Below are 25,362 nucleotides of genomic sequence, written 5' to 3'. Positions count from 1 at the left end.
TTTTTCTTGATATTTTAAAGCCTAAAATTGACATCATTTGATTTTAGACTGGGCAAGAATCTACATAAACCAAACAAGTATAAAGATACGGTTCCTACAGGTTTCTACAAGGTAAATTTAAGACATTTTAAAACTTTTTTAAGACTACTTTGAACAGAATTTAAAGCCCATTTCATGACCATACTGGTAAAAATTAGCGACCCCTAAGATTTGGAAAATGCATTTATTAACTTGATTCCCTGAATGCCTTGATTCCCTACATCCGAGCTGAACTAACGGCTGCATATGCATCGGGCTGAATGTTCTGTGAACATTTCTGCAAAGTTAGCGGTAATTGGTTTCTAATTTCAATATAAATTGTCGGGTTGGAACGGGTGGAAATGAGTAGACTAAAGTTACTTTCTTTGCGGCTTGAACATTTAACAGACATATTTAAACACAATGCAGCCAACAAGTTTATGGAAGCATAACTTAAGACCTACCTTATCAAACTGAATACCTTTTAAAGACTTTAACACTTTCAGTGCCATGGGCCGATTAAATCGGCTTTACGAAAACAACCTGTAAAGTGCCACGGGCCGATCAGATCGGCTTTGGAGAACACGCCACATTTGTGTACAAACAAACCATCCACCCCCATTTCTTTCTCACATTTCGATGACGTTCTTTCTGTGTCCCCCTTTTGAGACCAATCAGACGGGAATGTGAGGTCACGCGACCGAATAATATTTTTATATCTTTTTAATGTTTCTTATTCTTCGGTGTTTCATCAGAGGGAGCCCTCCATGCCGGGGGGCGGCTGTGGACTACGGGGGCTGTGGCGCCTTCTCTCACTGGGGTCCGCTCATTTCTGGTGGGTGGGGGTCCCAGTTGGCCCTCTCCCACTAGTTGGGATGTGGGGCTGTGTTGCTGGTGCCTGGTCGCCGGGGTCGGCGGCTGCCTCCTGGTGCGGATGGCTCCCTGAGACAGCGCCTCCTAAATTGATCTTTTACTTTTACTTGTACATTTTTGTTCTGGTCTACCCGTGCTCAGTCAGTCTTCTTAAGTATGTGTGAGCTTGTGGGTTTGCATGTATATGTGTGTGTGTGTGTGTGTGTGTGTGTGTGTGTGTGTGTGGGTGAGTGGGTGTGGGGCGGTACTGATTTTTAAACTGATATGTAAAGCACTTTGTGCTACAGTTTTTAATGTATGAAAAGTGCTATATAAATAAAGATTATTATTATTATTATTATTATTATTATTGTTATTATTATAAATTATGCAAATTACGATCAATAATGAATCGGCTGCGTCCGGTGCGTTTTGAATCTAATCAGCAATCGGTCGGATGTTACCGAGCGGTTTTCTGCAGGATTCTTCAAATATTATAAAAACGACGCAAAATACTGAAAAACGGCCAAATTCTGTGGCACTTTTAAGGCCTATTAGCCCCTTAACTGTCTGGCACTTAAAGAGTTAAGGCAGGGGTGTCAAACTCATTTTAGTTCAGGGGCCACATTCAGCCCAATTCGATCTCAAGCGAGCCAAACCATTAAAATTATAGCATAAAAACCTGTAAATAATGACAACTCTTCATTTTAGTGCAATAAAAAACATTAAATTATGAAAATACTTACATTTACAAACTATCTTTTCACAAAACAATGTGAATAACCAGAAAAAAAAAATGTATTTCTTACGAAAAATAAGCTAAATTTGAACAATACTGTGCCTCCACTTATCACTTGTACATGTGCATTACACACAATGTTACACAAACATAATATTGAAATTTTGAAGTCTGGAATGTTTAACTAAAATAAGAATGTCTACAATATTATGTGTCAACTCATTAACACAATTTACAAATTGGATCTACAAATCCACAAAACATTTAGTAACAGACAGAATATTGTTAAAATTGTACTTAATTTTCAGGTTAACATTTTATTGTAAGGGTTATTAGACTGTTATTTTACTTTAGATCATATTGGGCAAAAATCAGTTCAACACCTTTGATCGTTAATATCTTCAGTGTAATTTTTGTACTCCATAAAATCATGCCGCAGGCCGGATTGGAACCTTTGGAGGGCCGGTTTTGGTCCACGGGCCGCATGTTTGACACCTGTGCTTTAAGGTATTAAATACAGATTTGTAAATTTAAGACTTTTTAAGACCAAGCAGAAACCCTGAAAGCGAATTAGTTCTGTATGTACACATTGGGTCTTACCTTAAATTTTAAAACTAAGAAGAAGAAAAAAACTTTAACTGAAATGTCTCACCATCATCTTCGTTACGTTCCACTGGAAACTCCACCGACTCAGCCAGTGAAGCCAGGGACGTTCGTCTGGACGAAGCTCCGGAGGCCAGGCTGGCCGGTCTGCTCCCAGGTAACCTGTTGATCCAGTGGTCGCACAGAGACGAGCTGGTGGACCCTGGGTAACAGACAATAACATTTTTACTAAACCTGTAAACCCACACTTATTCATGTTATGTCAATTTTTCCTCGATTCCTGTAAAATAAATCACTGGCCTGTGTTATGAGCCAACGGCTACAATTACAAGCATATAAAAATCAGTATGGCCACCAGTAACCAGAGGAAGGTCAATAAACACAGGCTCCTTATGTTATATTAAAATGCTCGTTTCCATGCTTCGAAGCACAGGCTAATTAATAGCTGGAGAGCCGTCACATTACATATCAATTAGTTTCTCTGCAGTGTTCAGTCTCAAACACTAACCTTCAGGCAAAACTAGAGCTGGGACAAACTACTGATACAGGAGTTTATCAATACATGGCAGTAAATTCTTGATATATTATGTGTTTGTGTTAAAGAGGAGACTTTGTAAACATTTTGTAGAATGTTTCAACTGTCATATTCTACAAAAACTGACACTACATAGCAATCAATCAATACATAATTGTCCTTTTAAGCTGCATTTTTTTTTCTTTAGTCACACATATGTCATTTCGCAGAATCCAAGTGTCATGATGCGATTGTTTATTGTGTATATTGTGACAATATATTGTGATGTTATGAGTTGAGACCTGAAAGACAGAGTCAAAATATGGACAAATTATGATTTCAATCAAAAAAACGTGATTCGAAAGCAGTTTTTTTCCCTAACCTTCAGGCAAAACTAGAGCTTGGACAAAGTATTGATACAGGAGTTTATCAATACATGGCTGCAAAATCTTAATATTACATAATTGTCTTTTACATAATTGTCCTTTTAAGCCGCATTTTTTTTGTCTTTAGTCACACACATCATTTCGCAGAATCCAAGTGTCACGATGCGATTGTTTATTGTGTATATTGTGACAATATATTGTGATGTTATGTCAAAACATGGACAAATTATGGTTTCAATCAAAAAACATGATTCAAAAGCAGTTTTTTTCCCCTCATTAAAACTATATTCCATATATGACTAAAGAAACATATTTACATATATATAACAAGAAACAAACAGGCTGCATTTTGAGCTTTTGTTATTTTAAAAGAAAGGTCTCATTGGCATTTTTCCGTATTATCGAAATGAAAAAAGCACAGTTACGCTGCGTTCCAGGCAGGTGTCTGAGCCCATAAGTTATGACTTCAAGCCACTATTCACGACTTTGTAGTGTTCTGGGCCAAGGTTCTCATAGTTTTGGATTTTTCATTGTAGTTTAGTTTTATTTAGTTTTGACTTTTTTTTTTTTCTCTAATTCAGTTAGTTTTAATTAGTTTTTAGAGCAGGTTTGCTAGTTTTTATTAGTTTTCGTTATTTTCTAAATGCTTAGTTTTGGTTTAGGTTTAGTTTCTTTATGTCTTTTCTCTTCTTCTCCGTCGTATTCAAATAAATCCCACACAGGACTCTGCTGCTTTCTCCCAACTTTAGTCTTCATGTTTCCAGGTAGAGTGGGGACCAGAAGACGACTGGAAACCATAAGTGACGCACTGTTAAATATTATATGGTGCCAGCAGATAAAATTGCTTGAGGGAAATAAACCGATTTTATATCAATCCGACATTGACAAAGATGAAAACGAAGGGAATTTTAGCAAGAATTTTTATACGTTTTAGTTAGTTTTGTAAGCACACAATACAGTTTCAGTTAGTTATCGTTTTTTTCTTTTAATTATAGTTTTTATTTATTTCAGTTAACGAAAATGTTTTTACAATTCTAGTTTTCGTCATTTCGTTAGTTTTCATTAACGATAATAACCTTGTTCCGGGCAAGTCATGTCAAACTGCCTGAGGGCAAGGGATTGTGGTAGTTAGATGTAAACAAACCAGCATGGCAGACCGTACGGGGTTTATGCTGATTTACAGTCACTTCTATTGCCAGAGGTGTTTGCTCTTTGCATAAATGAGGGAAACAGAGGAATAAAAACGGCGCACAAGGCAAGAGAAGCTGTTACACCTTTTTTACGTTTTTTGTACAGGGTAGGGAAGCAAAATTTACAATGAACATTTAGTTGTTTTTTCTCAGCAGGCACTACGTCAGTTGTTTTGAAACCAAACATATATTGATGTCATAATCATACCTAACACTATTATCCATACCTTTTCAGAAACTTTTGCCCATATGAGTAATCAGGAAAGCAAACGTCAAAGAGTGTGGGATTTGCTGAATGCACTTGTCACACCAAAGGAGATTTCAAAAATAGCTGGAGTGTTCATAAAGACTGTTTATAATGGAAAGAAGAGAATGACTATGAGCAAAACTATTACGAGAAAGTCTGGAAGATACTATTAAAGAAGAATGGGAGAAGTTGTCACCCCAATATTTGAGGAACACTTGCGCAAGTTTCAGGAAGCGTGTGAAGGCAGTTATTGAGAAAGAAGGAGGACACATAGAATAAAAACATTTTCTATTATGTCAATTTTCTTGTGGCAAATAAATTCTCATGACTTTCAATAAACTAATTGGTCATACACTGTCTTTCAATCCCTGCCTCAAAATATTGTAAATTTTGCTTCCCCACCCTGTATATTTAGATATGTATTTGGTGTTAAGTTATTCTTGCCCTCAATGGACTGAAAACTGGCTAACACTAGAGCAGCTGCAGATTAAGCTATGTTTCTTCTCACTCCTTTTCGAATATCATTCTTTTTCTTTTTTTCTTTTTGTGTGTATTAGTTTTTGCTTCCTTGAATTTTCATTTCTATATGATGTTGTGCAAAGAAGTCAATTAGTAGCAATCAGGAAGCATGTACCATTTCCATATTCGGAATAAATCAATTAAAATAAATAAATAAATAATTACGCATAGCATTTGCATATAAATAACGTTGGAGCAATACCTTGTTTTAATAAACAATTTGCATAAACACTGCATCCGTGGGGGTCGCCATTGTTGTTTCACGGGCTATGTGACATCAGAGCGCGGAACTAGGAGTAAATTGATCTAGTGGGAAGTCATGGGTTTGACTGCCATTCCAGTGCATTTTCACTAGTAGAAGGTTGGAAAAACACGGATTACAGGATGCCTGGAACGCAGCATTAATCCAATTAATTGAATACATTTTCCATCCCTTTTGGTTATCCTGTGATTCCTTCCTCAAGTCTGAACACCACTATCACATACTTTTGTTACTGTATCGAGGCAAATGTTACAATAAAACTGCCTTTTACTCGACAGCAGGATTACTGTAGTTAATGAACAGTCTGGCTGCCTGGATGCACTCTGATGGAAAAAAGGGACGATACTTCAGTCACACAGTGGCAGGATAGTCATTTCCTTCCTTCCATTATCTGTGTCACTGTTTTGAAACGTATCCTCGCTATGTGAATGAACAACAACCTCTGAGCTGCAACTATACATGGATAAGGCAAGTTTTGACAAAGACAGGTGTTTTTTTATGTGGCGTTCTCTTTTGTTCAGGCAGACACAGGGCGCCTCCTCGTGTGCATTTACACCAGCAAAATAACCTCCCTCCTCATCCTCTTTTACAAAGGCGCTGCTGCTGCATTCTGCACTCAAAAAACTGACAATTTTCAAAAAGAGAAAATGTAAACAAAACTACAATGACCGCAAAATTACTCCTCAGTTTATACTTTGATTGCTATAGTACTTTGGTTTATGGGTAATGTTTCATGGTTCAAACACATTTTTCAAAGTCAAATTCAAGTACTTTTCAAACACGTTTAAGGATCGAGTTAAATTTTTTCCAGCACACACCTTAAAAAATATATATCTACTTGGGATGTAACAATTACTGGTAAAACGATAAACCGCGGTAAAATTGCAAACGGTTAGTATTGCCGTTTAAATTCTAATTATCATGATAACCGTGTTTGATTACCACACTTTTAGGGGAAAAAAACCCTATGCAAAGATCTGCTTTTATGTCAAATATTTGAGTATAGTTTTAATTTATTACAATTTTAATTTTATATACCTAATATTTGGAACCAACATTCACTTTTAAGTCTTTGAAAAGGTTCGCTAAGCATCTGTATGTTATTTATGGAATAAAGTATATACATTTTTCAAATCGGATTTTATATATTTTTTGTGTTTTTTGTCCTTTTGTGTTGATAAAGTAGATTAAAGTGAAAAAATAATAGGCAGATGATATAAATGAAGTTGTGCTGAAAAAAAGATACCAAACATGGGTATAGTAAACATTTGTTTATATAGTATATAAAGGCAAAATCAAAAGTACTGAAAAACGGCCAAAATAGGCTCAGACCACTAAGGGTTAATATTTGAATGTTTCTGCCAACAGAAACCAATTATTGCCAATTATTTTATTTGTTTTATTGTTGTTTTTACAAAGTTTCATCCAAAAAAAGAGAAACTACTTGGCGTTCTTCAGGCACGCTCACACTGAGCCAAAGATTAAGATAAAAATATACCTGGAGCCAACTGGAGATCACTCGTTAATTTTCTTTTTTGACATTAAGTTTGATTTTTCAAAACATATCACCTCTCTGTAAGTAGCTTTGGTTATAATTGCAAGCATTTTTCAGACCTTGAAAACACAACATTGAAATTCAAGAATTTCAAGCACCCGTATGAACCCTGTGTGTAGACAATAGTTGTGCAAAAAAATTTTCTGCTTTTATAAATCAAGGATTTTCTCACAAAACCTCAAATAGGGAAATAAAAACTACACTAAATCAGCTCCTTGAAATGAAATGAAAACAGTTTACGCACTTGTAAAACAAAACTTACACTGAAATCTAATAAAAGACTAAATACAGGGTTCCTACAGGTTTCTACATGTTAAATTTAAGACTTTTTAATACTGCTTTAAACAGAATTTAATGTCTATTGCATAGCCTATTTCACAACCAGACTGCTAAAATTAGGGACTCCTAGAATTTAGGAAAATGTATTTATTTACTCCAGTGCCTTGATTCTCACCGTTCTGAGTCATCCCTCACTGGGGACTGCAAAGTTAGCGATAATTGGTTCCTAATTTCAGTATAAATTGTCGGGTTGGAACGAGTGGAACTGAGTAGAATAATGTTACTTTCATTGCGTCTTGGACATTTCCCAGACACATTTAAACACAATACAGTGAACAAGTTTATGGTAACAAAACTGAAGACCTACCATATCAAATTTAATACCTTTCAAAGACTTTTTTAAGGTATTAAATGCAGATTTAAGACCCTGCGGGAACCCTATAAATAAAAAACTATGACAAGAGTGTTCAACAGCAAGAAACAGGTACTGACCAGCGACAGAACTGTTGGCCGACCACGAGGGAATGGCCGTCCTCCGCTGGTAAAACAGTATGTACGCCGTCTGCTGACACACGTCGTCATCGGCGATCGGTGAAACCTCACTGTCATCGAAGCAGTACCACTGACCATCGATGGAGTTCTTACAGTAGGCTGTGAATCCAAACCAAACACAAAGATGAGCTGAAAAGGATAAAGACGCAAAACAGGACGGCGTTGAGTTGTACGTTATATCACCTGTGTAGTGGCCTCCGTGCATATTCCCGTGGTGGTTGCACACAGCATACAGGTCGTACAGGTAGTCGTCGGGGTTTCTCCCAAGGCCATAGGGTCGTCTCCATGGCGACCAGTGAGAGGGTAAACTCCAGCTGCTCTGGCTTCTCTTCACCACATGAGGCGCCATGTCCATGCCCATGAGGGGGAACCGCACCATGTTCTGCATTTTCACCCGCCGGTCTCCCTCCTAAAACAACATCCAGACTCTAATTAAAAAACACTGCGGGGATTCATTATCTATTCTATACTTATCTATTTTCTAAGAGTTAATTCTGAATACTAATCAGCTTTTTTGACATCTATTACCTTTTGTAGCAAAGGATCTAATGAGATAAAACATAAAAAGTCTGAATATAATTGTGTGTGAACGTCATATGGTGATAGATAATTTATTTATCTAAATAGGGCTCAGTGAAAAGTAAAGAATTATTGATCTTTTTAATGATCTCTTCCTGGAACTGGTTGAATTTTAGTCTTTACTTGGATTTTAACCACTATATTCATGAAGGTGCACAGGCTGATAAAGTAGAGTGTACCAATCACTGTGTCACAGTCGTTCCACTAAGTCAGTTTGACATTTTCCACTCGCACACAGAACTGTGAATGCAGCACAGTATGAGAGTTTAATCATTTGGTTATATCTGCGTTGGTTCTGGAAAGTGGCTGACAGCTCCTCTCTTTTTTGTGGCTGGTGTTACAGTACACCAAGAACTCAGAGAAGACTACAGTGTATATGTGGAGCTGTGTGTGACTTACAAATGGATCATCTCCCATTAATGATCAAGACTTCGGCGCACTGTCCTACTCTATTAGCATCTCAAAACTAACTGAAAATATTGGGGTGAGCGGAGTCTCACTTAACCACCTTGGTAACAATATGCATTAACTTTCTGGAGCCTGTTATTATTATTACAGTGCAAATCTGATATCAGATACCCATCAAGTGAGTGATGAGGCTTACGGGTGCTCTATGTGAGTTTGAAGAAAGAAAAATAACTTTAATTCTGATAATATGGTGACAAAAAAGGATGACATGGACAGAATATATAGTAATACACTCATGAGATGAAGCAGAGCATTAAAGTAGAACTTCAAGTTAACCCATAAACACCCAGAGTTTAGTTATAGTTTCTTCTCTATATTTAGCTTTTCTTAAATGATTGATCACCATTTATTCTAATATTATCCACTGCAGTTCGCGGTTTTTCAGTGAAAATCAGATATTTTCCTATATTTAATTTACTGATCATGTAGATGTTCATAAAAGTTGAGATCAAAGTTGAGGGTTATTGATGTAATGTGGCAGCCTGTCTTATCATGTATCAAAAAGATGGACCGTAGAAGCCAATAACGTAATAACAACCGATAACATAATAACGGCCGATAACGAAATAAATTTGCCATTTTTAAAATGTAATAGGTAATAACGTAATAACTGGCCAATAATGTAATAAAAGTCCTGAACCGATAATGTAGTAACTTTTGGCCAATGAAGTAACAACTTATTACGTTATTGGCCTGGTAAAAAAAAAAAAAAATCTTTACAAACATAATAACTGAGCCAATAACGTAATAATAAATTAATATCACTGTTTTTAAGTTTTATTTATTTGATATAACTGTAATGTTCAATAACAGACTAAGACTGATATTTTGAATTTCAGTATTTCAATGAATGCCCTACAAAGGGTTAAGAGTTTAAATGGTACTTTGCATTTAACCCATCAAAATGAAACTATCAAACATCTCATCTATATTTTATTACCCCGCCACCCAAAGGGGAGGCAAGGGGTATTTTGGTTCGGTTTGTTTGTTTGTTAACACTCTAGCAGAAAAACTATTGGTTGAATTCATACCAAATTGGGTTTATAGATGCCAGTGACCCAGAATAGATGTGATCACATTTTGGGAAAAGTAGGTGAAAGTTACAATTTTTATGAATTTTTAAAATCTTTTTCCCCATTTAGGGGTAATTTCACTTGTCTGTAGCAGCAAAACTATTGGTTGAATTCATACCAAATTTGGTTTATAGATTGCCAACAATCCAGAATAGATGTCCTTACATTTTGGTAAAAGTAAGTCAAAGTTTGAATTTTTTGTGATTTTTTTTACATCTGTTTTTTTCTCCATTTACTTATAGTGTGCAAAATTTCAAATGTCTGTAGCAGCAAAACTACTGTTTGAATTCATACCAAATTGAAATTATAGATTGCCAGTGACCCAGAATGGATCTCATTTCATTTTGGGAACAGTAAGTCAAAGTTCTAATTTTTTACAAATTTTTAACATCTTACCATTTACTTATAATTTGCAAAATATGTGCAACGGGTGGGGCTTGTTATGCCTGGCACCACTTGTTATTTATATTTGTTGGTACATTTTATCATGTAGGCTTTCACCTGATTTACAAAACCATCTCATTCTCAAAATAATCCACTACAAAAGCTTTTCTGTCAACAACTGTCATTACATTACAAATACTATGCTCAAAAAATAAGTGTACATAATTTTAAGAATCTTTTATTCTAGCTTGCAAACAGATTTCTATATTCAGTACTATGGGCATGTTTTGGCAGTTTTAAATGAAGTACTGTGATTTGATACCCAGGCCTAATAACAGGATGGTCAGAATTCCAGCAAAGGGTCCAAACCATAAACCCAAACAGAGAAAAAGCACAAGCTGATGCGAAGTCCAATCAAAAACCTATCTGTTGCTCCTTTAATCAGTGTGGATTCGGGTTCGCATTCCACATACCTGCCTGAACCGCTTGAGATGCAGTATGAGCACATCCGGCAGCGTCCACAGGCTGAGCTTAATGCGGCCCTGCTGCAGCTGCTTGCAGTGGGGACAGCGCCAGGCGTCATCAGGGGCTAGCTGAAACACACACACCCAGGCTCTAACCATCACTGAAAGGCTCCAACCACAAAAAAAGGGCCTCACACAGGATGAGGCTGAGGTTTTCTCTCTCTCTAAGCTCTCTTCTATCCCTCAGAACGGAGCCAGGCGAGTTCAACCGCACTGTATATGTAGGTCTGTGCTCCATTTCCAAACATAGCATTAGGAGTCAAATACATAGTAAAACCAGAGTCGAAGGGGTTTAGAACTATAAGCAGAAGATAAACAAACAGAGAGGCGACCATTTAAAATATACACAGCATTGATATGTGTGTCAAGGCAAACGGGCTCATTTATTTTCTAATGTCAGTCCAGTGACAGTGCACTAATCAGCTGTGAGTCGACTGCATTTGTAAGGTCAAGGTCAAGTTTATTTATATCCACCTGATACCCAGCAAAATGCATTTTTGTCCTTTGTACAGGGCAAGAGTTTCACAGCTTTACTTAGAAAACAAAATCCTGCCCACTGCAAAGGACAAAAAAAAAAAAAAATTATATCTGAAAAACTGTTGCATTATGCTTTTTCCAATCAAGACAATTAGACTACATTCAGACTGCAGGCAAATGTGGCCCAAATCTGACTTTTTTGCCCATATGTGACCTGTATCTGATCTGTAACAGACAGTCTGAACAGCGCAAATCCAATTTTTTCAAATCTCACTCAGGCCACTTTCATATGTGGTCCTAAATCTGATATGTATCTGATATTTTGCAATGCAACTTCAGTCTGAATGGCCAAGTCGCATTTATCTGACCTTTATGTCACTGAAATGAGACAAACGTCACAATTCTGCGTCCCAGGAGGAGGAGCGGCAGGAAAAACATATTTACTTCCGTAAACACAGTGCGTCACATATCATATCAGGACCTCTTTTGCGCATGTGGGTCACTTCAGGGTTGCATTCAGTTCATACTCAAAACTGATAGAGGTCGCATTTAATGTGTCATGTGAACAAGCACACAAAAAAAATCGGATTTCACCAAAAAATCCGAATTGTGCATTAGACCTGCTGTCTGAACGTAGCCTTATTTAATGTAAAAAAGCTAAAACATTAACTTTCCTGGGTCTCAGGAGGATATAGCACAATTACAAAAATGCAAAGTGCTGTACAGAGATATGGGTAAAAACAAAAAGACATAGTAAAACAAATCAAAATATATAGATATAGAAGATAAGATATGCTAAAACTGATATAACAGATATACAATAATAGGATGACGTTGCAATCCGGATGTTACCTGCTCCTCTTTCGTGTACAGCTGAAAGCACTGAGCGAGGGTGCAGGCCTGCGGCTGATGATGCTGTTCCCTGTGCAGATACACACTCTCAGCATCAGGAATGTACTCCTCCTCAGTGTGTCCGAACAAACTGTGGGAAAAACGAGCACAAATCCTGCATTAATTCAACTGTTCTGTCATGTGATGATCACAGGATGCACTTAGGAAATCAGTGCATGTCTGAGAGGATTCATCCAATGATATGCAGGTGCTTTTTTTGTTTTTTTTCGACATGTTTACAAACATAATAAACTGGTGAGAAAGACAAAAAAACATGACATCAGATGAAGATATGGCTTCTACTTAGCTACCGCAGAGTGTGTGTGTGTCTCAGCCACACATCACAGTAATTAGCCATGGTTGGGAACTACAAGTATGTGCGTGTTGCCGATTGCGTAGGCGGAACCTGTGGGGTTTGTCTGGTTTAAAAGCTGCACATCTGTTATGAATTAAGCATATTTGTTTGCAGATTAACCAAGTTTATTTTTCAAAAGCTCACAGTCTGATCCATTAAATGTTGAGACGAACCTCATCCAACCGCTGAAAAGATTTTAATGCAGTAAAGCAGCCTTTATTGACAACTTGACAGTTATTGTTTTCAGAAATCCTGTAGAATCCAATGTCACCATCAGGTTTATTAGGCAACACTGTGCCTTGTGAGACAGGTACAGGGATTAAATTACCCTTTTACATGCTGTTTAATACATAACACTATAATTTCATCCTAATAATCACCAGAGGTATTGCATTTTACCTACTCTACAGTTTTTGGTTGTTGCAAGGTTCACCTGTATCATAACTTAAAGTTGAATCAACAACAATTCTGTCATTTTACTTGTGCTTACTATTAAATCTCTTACTGAGAAGTGTGTCTGTTAATAAATGGTTTGTGATTTATTTGCAGCAAATTATTCATTCTACAGCAGCAGATCCAGAAAAAAGGGAAGGGGGGTGTTATACATACATACATATGTGACAACCGTCTCTGAACTGTCATTTTCCTGCTCAACAGGACTGCTTACTTTGTTTACAGAACATACTTTTCATTACGGTCATATTTCACAACACAATATGCACTGTAATCTTCACCGACCCTGAGGCTTTTTCTTCTTCGTAGAAGGCCAACTTGTAGTTCACACAGGAAAATGTGTGTGTGCATATAAAATACTTGACAACCTGTCAAGCAAAGCACTGATTCACAAGATGCTGGCACATGTCCAACAGCCAGTAAATGCAGTTAAATTTGTCTACACACATCAGTTAGATACAGGCCTATGTTTGACAACTTTGTGTGATTCACTCAGTCACTGGCTGTGTTCTGTGGCAAACCCCATGCAGTTCTATAGTTCTGACTGTATAATAATACAGTACATACCTTCTGTGGCTGCCAATTTGTTTTTCATGCAGACCCAAACCCTGCTTCAATAGACAGCTGTCTCTTCATGATTATTACACTTTAGTCTAATTCAGATTTAACTCCCTTTATCATAAAAAAAACACTTGTTATAAATGGCACGTGCACAGTAGACCCCCCCCAAATATAAGAGATACTACTAACAATTATAAACTATCACACATTCTCCCGCATGGTGAAAAACCATCTACTGTCAAACCAAACCTGTAGACATAATGTAATGTGATGTAAACATGTTTAGAGTGTGTGTGACAGACTGTAGTGGAATGAATAAGAGTGAATGGTTGGATGTGAATGAATATTTTACATAGATGGAGTTATAAATATGCATTTTTTTACTGTTCTTTAATGTTTTAGTTTTTATTAATCTCTGGGGGTTTTTTTGGTTTTTTGGGTTTTTTTTATGATATACAGATGGAGTTATAAATATGCATTTTTTACTGTTTTTTACTGTTTTAGTTTTAATTAATGTTTGTTTTTTTAACGACAACATCAGCCTGCCCAGGGACTACAGGTGGAAATTAGCACTAGTGGTAGAACCTGGCCCACTACATCTCTCCTTTTTAAGGTTAATGTATATTGTGCATTGTCCCTGTCTAAATAAATAAATAAAATGAAAATGAAATGATAGGAGAGCCTCGGGTCACAAAGGTACTGAACTGGACTGCTTTAAACATCAAATCCCAAGAAGTACCAAGACAAACAGACAGCAAACAGGTCAGCCCCATTGTTGACTGGGTTTAGCTCAATAGGTAACGCTTTGGACTGCAATGTGGAAGACCAGAGTTTGAGTCCGAGCTATAGTAGCATTTTTTTCTGCAGATTTTCAAACAGGGGTGGGGTACGGCACCGAGGGCGCCGGTAGGTAAATCTGCCATTGATTCTACTAAAACTTAAACAAATGATTAAAATGATAGCTCGCAGACCACAAGTAATGGAATCCATCTTTCAAAGCAGACAAACGGGTTTAATTAAATGTTGCTTTTTTCTTCTTTTTTTTTTTTTCTCACCAAACCAATACACTTCTGCAATAAATTGTCTATTCTTTTGAAATGTAGTCTGATGTTCACACAAAGGTAACAGTAAAATAAACCTAGAACCAAGCTTCTTTTTATTTTGTGGAGATCAAACAAACTGTGGGGGAACCAAAACAGAATAACCACAAGTAAATATTAATCTTTTTCACTCACTAGTCCTTGGTTTCTTTGTCCCACTCCACAACAATCTTCACATGTGGTGGACCTCCTTGTCCGCAGGACTTGTACGCTCTGCAGAATAAACATGAAGATGTCATTCGTGGTGGGTAATTTAGAACACTTGCTTATGTCAGTGGAGGTTCTTACACTCTTTTGCCAATCCTTCAGTTTCTCCGCTATAAACAGGGGTCAGAAGTGGAAAAATTCTCAGATTATATTCATGATACTACTGTATTATAAATGACTCATTGCCCTTAAGTCACTTGATATGTCACTTGGCCTTTATCAGGCAAGTGACTGTTTTTGGTCATTTCTGCACACATTACAGGACAGTGACAGCAACAGTTCCAGTGAGTCAACAATCTCAGGTCCAATGTGGTCTACAGGGTCTGTAAGGTCCACCTCTGCATGAACAGTGAGTGGTCCTGCTTTGTTAGGTACCATGAAGTAATTGTACTAATGTAAGGAATGATGTTCAAAGGGATAATGTGGATGTGGACAGGGGTCTGGATTAGCACTTATGTTGGAATAGAATAGAATAGAATAGAATAGAATAGAATAGAATAGAATAGAATAGAATAGAATAGACTTTATTGTCATTGTGTGTACAATAAGGAGTGCAACTCCAGTCAGTGCGGCAATATTTACAAACACCAGCGCTGCAGAAATAAGGATAGAGTGAATATAAAACTATGAAAAAAAAGAAAATATAATAAAAAAAAAGAAAAAAAAATACAATTTAACAACATAATGTAAGCATAGAACTTAGTAGAATAAAAAATAAAAAAATAAGACTGGATAAAGAATGAATAGGTGCAAATATCAGTATTTCTTTTAAGTAATGCTCTAATGTTTTAAAATACATGTTCCTTTCACATAACATGTGTTTTTCTTGTATGTTTTATATGCATTTCTTTTTTGCCACTTATGAGTAAAGAACAAAATATGGTAACTTCATTTATCTTGATTTTCTAAATAACAATAAGAAATTTAGAAAAATTTCATAAAAGTAATAAAGTCTTGTTATGTCCTCCAATAACACACAGAGCTTGAAATGTTGAATTTCAGAGTATTTGTGTCCTACAAAGGGTTAATGATATTACAGATATGTACATAAATAAACTCAAAGAGATCCAAGCTGTCATGTTAGGACCCTTTGATCAAATCTGTTGCGGTTTTAACAAAAATAACTCAGAGCAAGAAATGTTGTGACTTGTTTTTGTTATGGAGCGTGCAGTTTGTGAGTCGACCTGACATTTTAACAAATAGTCACAGTCGTGTCGGGACATGTCAACCTCACCAGGTCTGTGCAAGGAGCAAAAGTGATCAAGCCAGTTTGGAGAAAACATTAAGCAACTGCACTGATGCAATCTGGGCCTCTCCCTACTACCCAGCAGCATTCTGGTGTTTTGATTCCACCTTTCTACACCTTTCAGGGCAACAAAAAAAAAAAGTGTGAGAAAAAAAAACTCAGCATAGGTAGATCATCCTGTTTAACATGAGGGATGATTGTGCTAGAATGTCAGCTTTACTCTACTACATCTGATACTATCTTCATACCCATTTCACGCTTCGGTTTCAAATAACTGCAGTGCAACCAATGTATTTCCTTGGCTGCGTCTCCTGACTCTGAGCTTGTTTTGCAAGAAAAATGATGGGAACAAACAAAATCTCTTCAGGGTGAAGGTAATTTGATTTTATACCGATATGCACATTGATATCAGAAGCAGTAGAGTAATGCGGCGTTTTAGGCGAAACTAAAACTCTGTGTGTAATTCATCATCATATTTATTTAACAGTTTGGAGATACTATGCAAAAATATCACACAAACCTCTCCACAGTTGGATGACACAGTGGTCTCTCATCTTGGGGAAGGAGGTAGGTGATACCAACGACGCCCACCACCCGGAGACTGAAGGGTCCCACCTGTATTCAGACACAGAATAACATGATACCAGTTTACTGGATTAGTATAGTTTAGCAGTTTATTGTATCGTGGACTATCCCAATTAATTAACTGTGTCAATAACAGTAAAAAGGGGCAGCTTTAGCCAACATGGCTAGTATCCTGCTGTGGTCCCCGTCTTCATGACAATAGGCACTCTAAAAAAACAATATATTACAGCACATTAATTAAAAAGAGAGCGTTAAGACAGCTAAGAGACAAGATAAATCAATAAACACAAAACAGATAAAAGAGAACAGTACATTATATTAGATTTTACTGATCCCACAACGGGAAATTCAACAGTCAAGGGACAACAGAATAAAGTTAGGGTTCGTACACATTTTTCAAGGTCAAATTCAAGCACTTTTAAGGGTCATTTTCAATTTTTTCCAGCATATCACCTTATCCAGCTGTAAAATACATATCTACAGGAATACATACACTCATGATTTTTTTTTCCATTTTTTATCCCAATGATGTACATTGTGTTATGCTATAAACATCTAAAATTATGTTTCATACTAGCAAAAAGTTTAGAAATTCTAGAACACAAAGTTTTATCCAAAAAAAGGGAAGCCACTTGCTTTCTTCAGGCACACTCACACTGAGACAAAGATTAAGATAAAAATTTGACAATTTTATTTTTCTAAATATATCACCTCTCTGTAAGTAGCTTTGGCTTCACATCTAACCTGGCAGAGTTAATATTAAAAATAAATAAATAAATCACATACATAAATCAAGCACTTAAACTAAATTCCAAGCACCTGTACGAACCCTGTTAAGCGCAAGAAACAAGTGTACATGCAAAAGGATAGTGCAAACGCAAACAATATAATATAAAAATAATAATAGTAATAAAAAACTAAACAGATTATATACATATTTACAACAGAATGGAAATTGCAAATAGTCTGAGAGTAGGAATAAATGATGAATGCACTGATTCATTTCCTTTAATTGAGTACAGTGTGTTCCTTTTCCTACCTGAATGTAGACCCCAGGTCTCAGAAGATGGCGCATTTTCTCCAGAATCTCTTTCTGCAAAGCATCCCAGGTCACAGTGCGCTCCATGTACAGTACGAACGGCAATCCGAACCTGAAAAAGTATCATTTGTGTAAGCTCTAACATGGGGTTTCTGCAGGTTTCAGAACCTTTTGAGACCACGCTTTACACCACTAGCATCGGATTACATTCCCCCTTCTAAAACCACATATTATGAACACAACTTCATCTCCAAGCTGGAAAAAGTATGAAGACGATGAAGGAAGATCAGACTCTGACTTTGGTGACTTTGTTGATGCTCCCCATGTGAATATTGTATGACATTGGGTAATAACAGCGGCTTTGTGTTTCTGACTTTATCCTAATTTGAGCATTTTCTCCCACAAGCTGCAGGGGGATTCATACTCACTATTTTCAACTGGATTCAGTCAAACACTAAATGATCTTGAGTCACATCTTGTTGAACTTGCATTTACACATATTAGATTCAAGGAATGTTGACAGAAACTAACTGAACATATAACTTTTAGGAGGAACTCAGTTTTTTATGAGCTGAGACGCTGTATGAGTCCACACATCATTTTGTGACACACGACCTGTGTGTGCTTTAATAAAGTCTGACTGGGCTGCTCAGTTTACACTCATGGTTCTTCTGTTTCCCACATTAATAATTTAATAAATGGTTAAATCCTGTCAAATTTATGTGACACTTTCAGACATTTTAAGACCCATGGAAAAGCTGAACTAAGAACACAATTGTTAAAAAAAAAAAAAGGGTTTCTGCAGATATCAGCAAATCTCATTTAATGCTTTTTAATGCCCTTTTTAACCCTGTAAAGCCTGAACCATTAAATCACTGACAGAAAATTCCAGTTCTTTGAAACTGGAGCCTTTATTGGTCCTTCTGAACGACCCAAAACATTTTTTTTTTCAAATATCAATTTCCATGTATGAGTTTCAATTTTGTATCATATTTGATACATCAGGTCTCAATGCTCAAATATTATTATTTTTGAACAAACAAAAACATAACACATATAACACAAACATGTCTGACAAATTGGTAATTCCTTTTCAAAATTGACAAAGTTCTGCCTCCTTCCTCATTAATGACAGTCTTGTAGTGTCACTAGAAAGGCCTCTGGTGAACGAATTCCTCCCCCTGGTGGATTATCTGAGTATTGCATGTATCTAATTGTATACATCAGGTTTTTCAAGAAAAAAAATATCACACTGATCATGTAGAGGGCTTCGAAGCTTATGTATTAAATATGATACATTTGGCGCTATAGGGTTAATGCCACTTTACAACACATTTAATGCCCATGTCCAACTGCAGATACAGTTTTATATATACTTTTATGACAGTTTACTGTCGACAGGCTTTAACCAGGTTCTGAATAGTTCCTCCTCCAATCACTTCTGCTGAAACATGTATTTTCCCATTTTTCTGACATTTGTTAAAATTCCCTCCACTCTTTCGCCACAGCATGAGCACGCCCACAGCACGTTGCATTCCAAGCATCCGGTGTTGTGACTTCGTGTATCAGCCATAAACAATAGCCAATTAAAGGGTTCCACTTTTCAATCACACTATACATTTGATCAAAATTATTAAATGTTTATATAGTCAAAATAAATCATGAAAAACAATGCTTTTTTCCATCAAGTGCATTTAATTTTTTTATGCCTCTGGACATCGCATTTAATGCTTTTAATGCCATTTAAGGCCTAAATTTTCACCAAATCTATTTAATGACTTTTAATGCTTTTTAATGAACCGCAGATACCCTGAAAAAGCAGATATTCCACAGACAAAATACAAAACAGCCCTAAGCCCATTAGTGTAATACCTCTTTCCTTGGTGTCCAGTACAAGCTCTGTTACACACCAGTAGGATCATTTTTTCAGGTCCCAAGTTTTTATTGGGTGATGCAGTTACAGGAGTCATGGCCCCCTGCATAAAAGACGGCGTCCTGCTGATTTCCGTCCCATACTTCAGATTATTATGATTCAGGTTTGCCAGAAGACTTCCTGTAAAAACACATAAAAGAAGTCTTGTTTGTTTTTTTTTGTATGGATCTAAGAGACACACAAACAGGATATTTTTTTTAAATGCCGTTATAAATAAATATCACAGCATGAATTACCTCTTTTTGTACGTATGTTTTCCAGTTTGAAGGTCTCTGGTGTCTCGAAGGCAAAGATAGAATCGCTCTCTTGGATGATGTCAAGATCATCATCGTCATCGCAAAATGAGCGGTGAAAGCCGTCATAGTACATTTCAGTCAAAACAAACTGCAACAGGAGAGAGAACATTTTAAGATGGTTACTACTGAAGTGTTTTACACGGAAGCTTGGCTGCCAGAGTATATTTACATTCGCGGCATTTTAACGCTGCCATTTTCCATCAGTGTTAGCTCTCAGTTGTTGCACCCAGAGGCCAAATTAAAAATGTGTCACTCTCAGCTGCCTAATAAGTCCCCTCTATAAAAAAAAGCCGAGATTTAAAATAAATTAGTGCGCACAGGTACAGCTGGAATTATGAACATGGAAATAACATTTGTAATATATTTATTATAGTTGCACTGCGGCCAAGTCTGAGGTGATAAGAAATGGGAACAGCACCTGGTCCATTGGGATCTTGGTCTCACGTGACACGGCATCTCTGAGGCGATAGACGGTGCTGTTCAGGGGGACAGCCACTCCGATCCTCATGCAGTGAGAGTACTTCCCCTGGTACACCACGGTCACATAGAGTGGCCTGCAGAAAGCGTCAACACATCTTTTTACTCATTAAAACCTGATGTATCAACACTGACACACCCTGCGCGTATGTATTTTGGATGGCTGTAACTCTTTCACTGTTTGTGCATTTAAAAAAATTCCAGCGGTTTCTGAAACCTGAAATGTCATGCTTTAATGGGTCATTATGGTCATTTCACTCACACCTGTACTAGAAGCTGGAGAAGAAGCCGTTTTATCAGTATTATAATATGCAGAAAATTGTAAATGACTGCTAGATTTTTAAAGTTCTAAGTGCTCTGGAAAAATTTACAAAAGGAGTGACTCACAACATATTTTCTAACCTTTTTATAGTCAAAATAATTTTTAAAAAAAAGTTCAGACGGAGCATTTTAGGCTTAATTTTTAAAAGGGTTAAAGACCTATATGCTTAAACATATTTGACTGGATAAGCAGTGCTTCTTCTGCCAACAGCAATGGTCTAATTTTAATATTCTGTGCAACACAAAGTTTCAGAACATGTATGGTGTTTATTTCCCCTTCCTCCTTCTGCCTCTGAACCCGACTAATGAAAATGAACACAATGTTTTGGTTTGAAAATTGAAAGTGCATGCTCCTCCCATGCCAGTTTAGTCCTCTTGCAACACATTCCCTCTCTTTTCCCACAGCAGATAACATTTGTGCTTCTGCACCCACACACTCTTTACAGTTACTCCCTGACAAATGTCAACATGCACTGTTTGTTTCCGGACAAAAAAGAGCTACCAAGCACTTTAAGTACATTTACTTGGTTTGAACTTCACATATTTATGGACCAATCCTTGCGGACAGTACATACTAGTCTCATACATGCAAAAACCTGTCAAGCACTTAACTGCTCAGGCCGTTACACAGCTGATAAGGATACTCACCGTGTGTGCGGTAGCGGGATAGGCAAGGATATGCAGAGGAAAGGATCAAATGTATTGCTCTGCTTTTGACAATGTGGGCAGGTGAGAGAGGATCTGAAAGCGAAAATAATCAAATAAAGTCTTTAATTTCTTAAACCTAATAGAGAAATAATGTGTAACACAAGCTGTCTATTGTAATCTTACTTGTATTGAGCCTGAAAAAGTTCTTGTACAAATGACCCAGCAGATAGAGGGGGAGACGGCCCTTCTACGCTCTGGTCATCTTCTTCAATAGGTGGCTGAACAGTGCAACAAACACACAAGTCACAAGATAACCAGTCTATCAGGGTTCAGAAATTACTGTGTTACTCGTTCAAGCTTCATACACTCTGTTATCAGTGACTACGTCTAACAGAGTCAACTATAATCATTGCTGTTGCATTAAAAACCACCAGACTACCTTTATTGTAGGTCTGCAGTTGGGGTTGACAGTGTTGAGGTCCTCATGTACCCTGTCCAGCAGCCACAGCAGGAACTCCTGAGCGTCATGCTGAGCGTTACCTTTAAACTGCGTGGCATTTTTTGACACAGCATTCTGCAATGAAGAAAAAACACAAAAGGTTACATAGTCTCTTTGCATTTCATTAAAAACAAGGTCATCAGTGTGGAAGTCAAGGTTTTCCCTAAATTATCAAGCTTAAGTGCAAACCATTCTAGGCACTACTTAAGACAATTGAATGTTAAAATCAATAGAAAGAGCATTTAAACAAGGCAAATGACTTTTCCCAGATTTAACTGATTATACTTTTTCCCAAGAGACTTTTTATGTATATTGTGTACTTAACCCATAAAGACCCAGTGTTACTTTTGTGTCAGTTCCAAATATTTTGATCTATATAACTTTTCTTAAGTGATATTTCACAATTTATTATGACATAATACTCTGTATTTTGTGTTTTTTCAGTGAATATCCAGTGTTTTCCTATATTCAATTCACTGATCATGTTGATGTTCATAAAAGCTCAGATTAAAGTTGAGAATTATCATATCAAAAACAGAGAAAACTGAAGAAAAAGTGACTTTTTCAGTCAAATATATCATTAACTGAACATAAAACAAGTGTGTCCATCCACTGTCACTGATCCAAATTCATGGGTTTTACAGGTGAATCAATGTTGTAGAAGATAACGGTGTTTTTACGGTAACTAGAGCTTCTGAACATCCAAATGGGTCATATGGGTCATGGTCTGATGACCATGAAAAGATGCCAAACTGCATTTTACACCAATTATTTACATGTATTAACAGGATTAGTGGATCAACAGTGATTGAACTTTCAATATTAGTAAATGCCAGTGGATGTTTGGCTCTTTATGGGTTAATATGACTTAATCAACATGTGCTACGCACCTATTGTGTTTTAGTTACACCAAATAATCTTCATGTGCACAGGTGATTAGATAGGAGTTCAGAGGTTATTAAACATTTTAGATCAGTAGATGGTTTTAGTCACCAGTGGTTGTTTTGGGTATTTAAGGGTTAAGCTTTTTGAGTGTTATTTCTTTTCTGCTGTTGCTTGTTGGCATATTTCTGCACAATAATGACATTAAAAACTTCCAAAATTATGTTAAATTATATATTTCTACAGAAACCACCACTGCAGTTGGGGGGTGCATCGTATGACTATGCCTTCCAAAAAAACTATGGGACAATACCGAGAGGAAAGTTGAATACACTTTTGTCTACTGGCACAATAAGCACTGGCAGTTTTCTTTCAGAAATATGATAATTTGAAACTGCCAACCATCCCCAAATCCAGACCTAAGCCTCTGAAGCACTGTTAGTGTGGTCAGTCAGCGTTAGCAAAAGCATTTTTCACGAGTTTCCATGCAACTTTCTTTCACTTTTGATTATAAAAAGTGCAGTGCAAGTTAATCTTTAAATCTCCTTAAGAACCTGCTGTGTCTTGAATCATTCATGCCACACTTACCTTGAAATCCCTGCTATGCTGAGGAGTGTACTCAAATGTCCATAAAGCCCGGACAAGTCCTGACAGCTGCTCTGTAACCTCTCCTTTGGCCAGCGGACCCTTCCTCTGCAGATGTACACCGTTTGTCTTTGGTTTGTCCTCATTCAGCTCTTCTCCTTTGTAGTGCTCCAAAACCAGGTACTCAGCAAAGAGTTCAGTGTTACTGAGGCACTGCAGTATTGCATTCATGAAGCAGGTATTCCCATGGTTTTTCAGCCCTGACACTCCAGGTACTCTCTCCCCACACATGAAGCCTCCGAGGTCTCCATCCTCCATGGGCACATCTTTACTTCCAGATTTAAAAGTGGAGAAGCCTCCATCGTCTTTGTCGTCCTCTGTTTGTACTTCAGATCCAAAGTGGGATAACGCCGTCAGTGTCCTGAGAACTCTGCTCATGAAACTCCCCACAGACCGGACTGAGCCTCGCCTGAACAGCTTCTTACTGAAGCTGGATTTCTTGTCCTTAGTGGCGGCTTTGCACGACATGATTTCACTTTTCAGAAGCTACAACTCAGACTGATATGTCGAGCAGTCGCTTCCTATCAGCTGCTCCATCACAAAACATGTAAACAGCGACGACGCCGACTGTTTTTGTTTTTGCTAGGCGTGTTAGCTCATCTTAGCTACTAATAACATTTTAAGTGAGGCGGCTCTGCCCAAAGCATGCACAAGATAGTACTGTTACATTTCACTTGTCAAATAATGTTAGCATATCATGCACTGCAACCTTGCCTAAATAACCGATTAAGGCCCATTGTTAAACGAATTAAAGGACATAAACGTAAACATAAACAGTGCTCGGGTCTGTTATTAATACTTGCAACTTTCTCCGGAGTTGTTTTTGCGGTTTTCCTGACCGCAGCAATGAATCAACATGGGTTATGCTCAGAGCGAACACAGCACTGTTAGCTAATTCCGATAACGCTAACGCTAGCTACAATAACAACAGCCGCACAAATGGCGCCAGTCCGGTTTCACCGACATGTCCGAGTCCCACAGAAAACGATAGTCCGCCATGGTTTGTGTCTGAATGCAGCTGAGGCCAGCACTGTGCCTGAAACCTGCTTAACCTTGCACTTCTCACATATTTGGAGGCACATTCGGGCTAGGCTACCAAATAGCAGAATCGTTGCACTTCTTCTTCTTCTTCTTCTTCTTCTTCTTCTTCTTCTTCTTCTTGTTTTTGTTGGCAGATGAGGACACTGTTTACAGACGCCTCACCGCCACCTACTGGACAGGAGGTAAACAGCAGCCTGCACCAATGGGAAAAACTCTACACCCCCCTCCTTTTTTTAAGAGAAATCAGAGTTTATTAAAAGGTCACATTCACATACAGTCAGAGGAAAACCACAAACACAACCTGATTTGACCTGATTTCCCATATGCAGACTACAGAAAAGAGCAATAAGGATAATAAACAAAGCAGGATACAGAGAACACACAAACCCACTATTTATAAAATCACACACATTGAAATTCATGGATTTGGTTCAATTTAAAACAGCGCAGATGATGTGCAGAGCAAGAAATAATTTACTGCCAAAAAATATTCGAGGAATGTTCACTGAAAGAGAAGGAGGCTACAATCTAAGGGGAGAGCGAAATTTAAAAAAGCATTAAAGTAAGAACAACAATGAAAAGTATGTGCATAACAAGCTGTGGAGTGACTTTGTGGAATAATCTAGAACAGGAGATAAAGGAAAGTATGAACATAAATGTATTTAAAAAGAGGTATAAAGAATGGTTTCTAAATAGGTATAGGGAACAGGAAGGATAAAAATAGTATTGCTGCAAAGTTCAGGTGTGGTTTCTTGGAATTAAGAGAGAGTAATTTGAATTTCAGAGATTTTCATATGTGTGAGCTGATTAGAGTGAGGGCAGATGTGAAGTCTAAATGAATTGGGATTGTGGGTGTGAAAATATGGAATGGACCTTATTATGCATTTAAGTTATCCACTCCTTTGGTGAAGTTTGAAAAAAAAAAGAGAAAAAAAAACAAAAAAAAAATGTTAAGTTTAAAT

The 25,362-nt window shown here is 37.2% G+C and overlaps 1 protein-coding gene across 1 annotated transcript in view; it reads right to left on the bottom strand.

Annotated features, from left to right (window-relative positions):
• usp31 (ubiquitin specific peptidase 31) overlaps positions 1 to 24,497 on the bottom strand; it is a 28,746-nt gene extending 4,249 nt beyond the window's left edge. The window contains exons 1-15 of the mRNA XM_030141983.1: positions 23,303 to 24,497; positions 21,773 to 21,907; positions 21,517 to 21,611; positions 21,334 to 21,426; positions 20,306 to 20,441; positions 19,828 to 19,975; positions 19,531 to 19,711; positions 17,659 to 17,770; positions 16,555 to 16,649; positions 14,717 to 14,794; positions 12,074 to 12,203; positions 10,694 to 10,813; positions 7,900 to 8,125; positions 7,657 to 7,815; positions 2,262 to 2,414 (exon numbers count right to left, since the gene is read on the bottom strand). Coding sequence (XP_029997843.1) covers positions 2,262 to 2,414; positions 7,657 to 7,815; positions 7,900 to 8,125; positions 10,694 to 10,813; positions 12,074 to 12,203; positions 14,717 to 14,794; positions 16,555 to 16,649; positions 17,659 to 17,770; positions 19,531 to 19,711; positions 19,828 to 19,975; positions 20,306 to 20,441; positions 21,334 to 21,426; positions 21,517 to 21,611; positions 21,773 to 21,907; positions 23,303 to 23,827 — 2,386 coding nt within the window. The 5' untranslated portion in view covers positions 23,828 to 24,497. The remainder of the gene's footprint in view (positions 1 to 2,261; positions 2,415 to 7,656; positions 7,816 to 7,899; positions 8,126 to 10,693; positions 10,814 to 12,073; positions 12,204 to 14,716; positions 14,795 to 16,554; positions 16,650 to 17,658; positions 17,771 to 19,530; positions 19,712 to 19,827; positions 19,976 to 20,305; positions 20,442 to 21,333; positions 21,427 to 21,516; positions 21,612 to 21,772; positions 21,908 to 23,302) is intronic.
• Between the last annotated feature and the right edge of the window lie 865 nt (positions 24,498 to 25,362).

Source organism: Sphaeramia orbicularis, chromosome 8, assembly GCF_902148855.1.
Source record: "Sphaeramia orbicularis chromosome 8, fSphaOr1.1, whole genome shotgun sequence".
Taxonomy (NCBI): Eukaryota; Metazoa; Chordata; class Actinopteri; order Kurtiformes; family Apogonidae; genus Sphaeramia; species Sphaeramia orbicularis.
This window is presented reverse-complemented; position numbering and strand designations above follow the sequence as displayed.